Source organism: Eumetopias jubatus, unplaced genomic scaffold (assembly GCF_037043125.1).
Source record: "Eumetopias jubatus isolate StellerSeaLion01/CBP00866 unplaced genomic scaffold, mEumJub1_p1.0 scaffold_2, whole genome shotgun sequence".
Classification (NCBI taxonomy): Eukaryota; Metazoa; Chordata; class Mammalia; order Carnivora; family Otariidae; genus Eumetopias; species Eumetopias jubatus.
In genome coordinates, this window is record NW_028274808.1 from 143,988,591 (window position 1) to 143,995,895 (window position 7,305).

Consider the following 7,305-nt stretch of genomic DNA (forward strand, 5'->3'; position numbering starts at 1 on the left):
TTGAAATTACTTGTCTGCTATCTGTTTTATTTACCCATATAAATTCACATTTATTTATATGAGGTCCACACAATGAGAGACTGCAAAGGGTGGTAAGCCAAGGGAACTTAAATCTGTGGAGGACAACGTGGAAATGAAACTTGGGCAGAACTCTGAGGAAGAAGAGGCCCTCTAACAGGATCTGAGAAGAAATAGAGGCAGGGAGAAATCACCTCGAGAGGGAAACATTTTTAGGAATGGTGAGTACCAGGGTTGAGGTTCCTGCTTGTGCATTATTCATAAATCTTTCATTAATGTTATTATGCTGCACACTTTTGTGGGGAAGTATATTGGGAATTAGAAGAGAGAAAGAATGGGCTTTGTGCTCCACACCACAGATAATGTCGACCCATGGAAAAAATGGGAGCTGCAGGTACCTGAGTAGTTGTAAGGAGCTAAATGACATAGCAAAAGCAGGTTGCAATGTGAACCAATCAGTGAGAAAATAGGAGAGGACACTTCCTCCCTCAACATTGTGGAGCTTTAAAAGAAAGTGGACTTAAAATACCCAAAAGCAATAGTAAATGAGGAGGGAGGTAGATAAGTGTGAATCAAAGTTCTAAGATCCATCTTTTTTGACTAGAAATGTAAAGGTAGGCATTGGCAAGTTGGATTTCTTGAAACTATGGATTGTTATTCTTCATCATGTGGTAAGTTTTCAGTCATTGTCACTTCAAATGTCTCTGACCCTTTCCTCTCTCCTCCGCCTGTAAAAATCCAACTAGACATTGGTAAGACCTTATCCCCAGATCCTCCATGTCTTTTCATTACTTTTTCCTATTTACTACCTCTTTATCTCTCTGATGTGAATTCCAGATAAAGTCCTTTTGTTTTAGTTCCTGGATCTCCGATTTTCTTTTCAGCTGTGTCTATGCTGGTATAAAATTTTTCCATTGAGTATTTTAGTCAAACTATTGTAATTTTTACTTTTAAGAGTTTTGTTTGAATTATTTACAAATATGCTTGGTCTTTAATCATATTCAAACTTCCTTATCTCATATGTGTCAGTTTTACTCAATGAGCAGAGAAGTGCTTTGTAACGAGTATTCACTTCCCTCTTTCACTGAGTGCTCAGCTGTGCTAAGCTGTACAAACACCTGGGTTGGTTAATTAAAAATCTGAAGTCAGCCTTATTAGCAAAATGGAATACAAGGGGTGGGGGTTGAGAAAATTTCCATCATTCTATGGAAGGGACTGCTGTTTGTAACCCATCTCTGGAAAAGATATCTGTTTTTCTACAGAGGTTTGTAATTTTCCACATAATATACAAAATGCTAAGGGAAGCATTTATGTTTGTTTATTAGATTTTATTTATTTATTTTGAGAGAGAGAGAGAACTGGGGGGATAAAAGCAGAGGGAGAGAATTCCAAGCAAACTCCACACAAAGTTTGGAAAGCTACATGGGGCTTGATTTCATGATCCTGAGATCATGACCTGAGCTGAAGTCAAGACTGAGACACTTAACTGATTGAGCCACCTAGGTGCCCCAAGAATTTGTGTTTTTTGTTTTTTTTAAGATTTTATTTATTTGACAGAGAGAGAGGGAACACAAGCAGGGGGAGTGGGGGGGGGGAGCAGGCTTCCCGGGGAGCAGGGAGCCTGATGCGGGGCTGGATTCCAGGACCCTGGGATCATGACCTGAGCCAAAGGCAGAGGCTTAATGACAGAGCTACCCAGGCACCCCAGAATTTATGTTTTTTTAACTCAAAGTATTTTTAATGTAAAAAGATATAAAACAATAACTTTTAAAACTGTCAAAGAAAGATAAACACCTGATGACTTTGACAAGAAGTTTTATTTTAAATATTTTATGGTTACATTTTTATTTCCATACATCAAAAATAGTAGAAAAAATCTCTTTTGGGAACACATAAAAGCATTTTAAAGTCAAAAAATAAAGTTAGTGTTTAAAAACACAATAATTTAAGTGAAATTATTAGAATCCATTTGTAAATAATAAATAAGTTTTATCTAGCAAGAAATTACTTTGTTAACATTGCCCGTTGAATTTTTTTTATTATTTTATTTTTTTAATTTTTGCCTGTTGAATTTTTGCTGTTTTGAGAAACAATTCTAACTCAGGGTTCTGATGATTCAACACAGCAGTGCACAGCAAGGCTGCCCGCGATAAGACAAGACTGGGAATACCAAAAATAGGATTGCTAGTTCAATGAAAATTTCAGATAAATAATGATATACTAAAAAATTAGCCATTGTCTGAATTCAAAATTAATTGGGTGTCTGTTTTTAATTTTGCTAAATCTGGCAACCTTGTTCAAAATAATTCTCTAATATAACATCATTTAATATTAAAATAAATATAAATTCACTACCATCATTCTACTAGCCTATCAATAATAGTTCCTTTCCCATTTTTCCAAATTTATGCACACATATCCCTATATTTATTTCTTAAATAAATATATAAATAATAAATAAGCAAACAAGTTTCACCTGAACATAATTGAGACAACATGAGAAAAAGTTAAAGTGCTTCCACATGTCCTCACATCTCTGTGAGGTAGGATGGTGGCTGATACTTTTTCTCCAGTTGAGGAATAAAGAAGAAACCAAGGCAAAGTTGAACAGGGACTGGTGCATCCTGGCCAGCAGGCTGGGGTGGAACAACGTAACAACAACAAAATATATCCAGGATTTTCAGCTAAATTTGAATTTACAGTAAACAATGAATAATATTTTTAATATAAATGTGCCTAGATATTGCATAGGACAACGTATATGAGACATTGGAAAAAAACTATTCATTGTTTTACTTAATATTCAAATCTAACTGGGCATATTGTATTTTATCTGACCACCCCACACCAGACCCACACAGAACATGAAGTGCTGAAGTAGATTTCTTTGAAGTCTCATTGGCATCTTTACTGAGGAATTCTTGGAAATCATGGAGAATGTGTTTATTTGTTTCATGATTCCTGTTTCTCAGCCCTGGAAATAAATAAAATAAAAAAATTAATTAACAGTGTTCTAATAAGGAGGAAAGTATTGTTCTTGAATATATATTTACGAGGGAAATGAATAGTCTTAGATATTCATGTGTTAGAAGTATCCTAATTATCAACTATGAATAAAGAGACAGATAAGTTATCATTCAAGCCAGGACTCTTCTGAGAATGAAAGGGAACCATACCAATGATACAGGGTACAGGCATAAGCCCAGAGTTCCCTGGTCAAACTGAGATGTATGGTCTTCCCAGTCAAGAATACAGCTAATTCACTATTGCTACTTTTTTTTTTTTTAATCAAAAGGGCAGATCCCCAAAAGAGTGGACTTCCAGCAGCAACAGAAAATTTATAGGCTAACTTTTAGCCTGTATGTCTCGGGATAAATGAAGAATCAAAAAAACAAATAAACAAACAAACAAACCAAAAAACACAACTTACCTCTTCAAAAATATCTGCACAACCTTCTGTACCCATTTTTCCTTGGGGTCCAGGCACACCTCTTTTCCATTGACCAGCTTTACACTGAAATGAGAGAGATATGATTAAATCAGTACCTCGCAGGTTTCAGACATCCCTTTGCCCTTCAATTTATGGTTCCTGAAGTACGAGCATAAAATCTGAGTCCAAGTCATTTTTAGTTACGAGGCATGGAAGTTACCATATTTAAATGTGATGGAGACAAAGAATCTTTCTTTTCTGTTCTGCCCACTACTGTATTCCTGTACCTAGAACTTTGCTGGATACTTCCACCTTCCTCCATTATAGGTTTGCTGAAATTAACATATCTAATCACTTTTGAAAGTACTTACATGATTTCTGAGTTTTCACAATGTGGGCCACTGTCAATCACTCTCAGTTCTTTGATATATTTGGGATGGAAAGGCGAGGAGTGAGTATTTATGCACTGGCATCGAAGTTCTGAACTCATTCTTGACAGAACTGCAGCTGTGAAAAAATAATAAAAACAAGGATTAATTTCATCCCAAACATGGCTCTGCTAGCTACTCTCTCCTTAATTCCCACCTGATAATATGGTGACTGTATGTTTGGTAAACATCACCTCTTTAGTAAAGTCATTCTTGAGGGAGAAGCCTGGATATTCTCCTAGCCCCTAAGTTCAATTAAAAAAACAACAGCTGTCATTAATGACAGCATTGACTGACTTCCTTCATAAAGACTTGGAGTTGTCTTTGTGAAATGTTGACATTCTTATGGTACTTTTTCTTCTAGTTGATATTGTGTAATCTTCTGTGATACCACAATGCTATTTATAGTATGTAAACTAAGATTCAACCACAGAGAAATTGCCTTCAGAAAGAATTAATAGAAATATATGTTTCACAAAGATGTCTCTTAGCAAAATCTGTAATGCTTAATGGAAAAGAAAAAAAATGTAAAAGCAAACATTTCTAACTGTATTTCTTTCATGGGAGGGATCCCAAGAAGATTTACAGTTTGTCAGGGTGTCTTTAAATCCAAGAGGAAATGATAGCGTCTGAAGCTTGTCAATAAAACTGCACGTGGAGTAAAGTTACCTGAGTTATCTCACTCGATATTAGTAAATAATATGAGTAATTGTGGCCCCTCATAAGATATACCCTAGGGGAGTCTGGATGGCTCAGTTGGTTAAGCATCCAACTCTTGATTTTGGCTCCGGTCATGATCTCAAGGGTCATGAGATGGAGCCCTGCATCTGGCTCCTCACTCAGCGTGGAGTCTGCTTGAGATTCTCTCTCTCTCCCTCTCCCTCTGCCTCTCCTCCCACACACTCTCTCTCTCTCACTCTCTAAAAATAAATAAATAAAGACATCTTTTAAAATAAGATATACTCTAAATTACAGATTTATATTAATGCATTTATATGTACACATCCTATAGAGTATGAAAAATAGGAACAGGGTGTCTCTATTAATCAAACTTTATACTTTTCTAAGTATTGTAGAGATAAAATCTAAAACAATTAAGGCTTCAATTTAACATTAAGTGACTGCAAATATTATTTCCTTTACCTGAATAAAAAGGATGTTTGCTATTAAAGCATTAAGGGCAATCTTGCTATCTGAGGATCACATTTAGGCACAGTAAAACTCCATGGACCAGAAAAGTCTGCTTACCTTCGCACAGAGCTGCAGAAAGCAGGAAAACTGCCAAGAGAGCAATAGCCAGCTTGGAAGTCATGTTGACGAAAGGTGCCTTCGTTCTCGTTTCTCCCTGGCTCTTGTCCCAGACGCTGGTGAGCTCTGCTGTCCCAAGGGACTTCTGTTGGATGGAGAGCTTCTGTGGCTTTTTATATTATTCAGAGCAGCAGGGAATATGCACCCTCATTCTTGCATTATGTCAGAGGAAATTCCACAATATGCAACCATCCGCCTGCCCTTTGAGGGCAGACCTGAGTCATCAGACTCCTCTAATTTGTCTCATCAAATTTTTGGCAGGATCGAAGTTCTACTGGATCTTTAACAGAATTTAATTTATTTTACTTAAAAATATATTTGTTTTAAAACATGTTTAAAAATCATTGTTAGATATTCAAGCTTCTTCTGATACATTATTATCAGTTGTACTTTTTTATGTATAAATATATTGTTGTACTATCTGGCAGTTGTTAGAGTAAGGTCATTTATGACTACCCTTTTAGGGTACGGTCATTTCTTGAGGTAAATTATGTGTGCTGCAGTGATAGAGAAGGTAATCTCGTCAACCACTTTTATTGAAGACATAATTTTGAGAAGTCCTTTTCTGAGTATTTTGGAAAGTTTCCAGGAACTGTTACCGTTCCCAAGGAGCATATTACAACTCTTCACAAGATTTGGCTTTCTAATGTATGTTTGAAAGAATGAAAAGGCACATCTTTCAGTTCCAAAAATATTTATCAAGTAACTTCTGAGTAATGTAGGGATCTAGAGATAGATAAGACTAAATACTTGTTTTCAAAGAGTTTGGTCTATCAGAAGAAGAAAGCGATATAAGGACTTTACTGTAAGTGGTACTTATATGTTAATTCCAACAAGGGCATAAAGACAGAATATCTCATAAGCAGTGTGAACAGGATGTTGAAGGATGAGAAGATAGAGAAAAAGAGCACATTCTACATAAAGACATGGTTCAAGGACAGGTGAATGAAGATAGGTCTATGCTCTAGGAAGCAGTTCCTAGATGGGGTTACTAGGTTGGGGTGGGATGAAGTGGTATCTAATGGACAAGTAAGCAGTGTATGCTTAGTGGATAAAAGTTCAAACTCTGCTTCAGCCACCTAATTTTTGTATGACTTTTAAAACTTCCTGACTTCTGGTCTCTGTATCTACAAAATGGGTTTAATAACACCCCCACTTCAGAAAGTTAATGTATATAAACTTCCTGGCTTAACTTTTAAACGGGTAAATTCTCACTTATTCCAAATGCTATGACTTATATTTCTCATTTTTGTCAGATTACTGATTTCCATACTGCAAGGATATTCAACCAACAGTTGTTTGCGAAAAATCTCATTTGCCTTAGAGGCATTCTTGATAAAAGATCAGTTTCTGAAATACCAGTTGAGCCAGCTTACAGCATGCAATGTAACAATATAATAAAATAGAAACATCATCAGTTCCAGTTATCATTTGCTAAAATTAAAGCCCCAAATAAAAACCTGACTGCATTAGCATTCAAGTTGCCCTCTCAAATGAAAATCTGGAATATGGAGAGTCCTGAAATCTATAGAATTCCAGAACTCTTGAGGAAGTAACTCATTTAAACACTGATACAAGATTTATTTTTTTAAGATTTTATTATTTATTTACTTATTTGACAGAGAGAGAGAGCACAAGCAGGGGGAGCCAGAGAGGGAGGAGCAGGCTCCCCACTGAGCAAGGAGCCCGATGTGGGGCTCGATCCCAGGACCCTGGGATCATGACCTGAGCCAAAGGCAGATGCTTAACCAACTGAGCCACCCAGGTGCCCTGATATAAGATTTAAATTAAATTCTTTGACAAAAAGTGATTGAAAATTAGAGCAAGAGGAATAATGTTTCAGAATTTGAGCATTTGCAATTTGGGGAGAAAACTTCCCTTGCTGAAAGATTTGTGTGGTGACCTCAGCTTAATTTCTTCAATATCACTTCAATTTACTTGATGTCAGTGACAGTGTGTGTGCATGCGTGCATGCGTGCGTGCGTGTGTGTGAGCATTAATTAATCCCCACAGCTATACCATAAGTAATAATGCCCTCGTTTTACAAATGAGAAAACTTAACAATGTCTCCAAGTTCATATATCTAAGTAGCAGTGTTGATGTTTCAAAAACTTACTTGAG

General features: G+C 36.3%; 1 protein-coding gene across 2 annotated transcripts; it reads right to left on the reverse strand.

Annotated features, from left to right (window-relative positions):
- Positions 1 to 1,816: 1,816 nt before the first annotated feature.
- On the reverse strand, positions 1,817 to 5,258 carry CXCL8 (C-X-C motif chemokine ligand 8). 2 transcript variants are annotated; one of them, XM_028100774.2, is made up of 4 exons: positions 5,125 to 5,258; positions 3,820 to 3,955; positions 3,449 to 3,532; positions 1,817 to 2,992 (listed from the first exon to the last, which is right to left on the reverse strand). In XM_028100774.2, the coding sequence occupies exons 1-4, from the start codon at positions 5,186 to 5,188 to the stop codon at positions 2,971 to 2,973; spliced, it is 306 nt and encodes a 101-aa protein (XP_027956575.1). In that variant the 5' UTR covers positions 5,189 to 5,258; the 3' UTR covers positions 1,817 to 2,970. The 2 variants fall into 2 exon arrangements, with proteins under 2 accessions (XP_027956575.1, XP_087877270.1); XM_088021144.1 differs by lacking the exon at positions 1,817 to 2,992 and having other exon boundaries at positions 3,445 to 3,532.
- Positions 5,259 to 7,305: the final 2,047 nt, after the last annotated feature.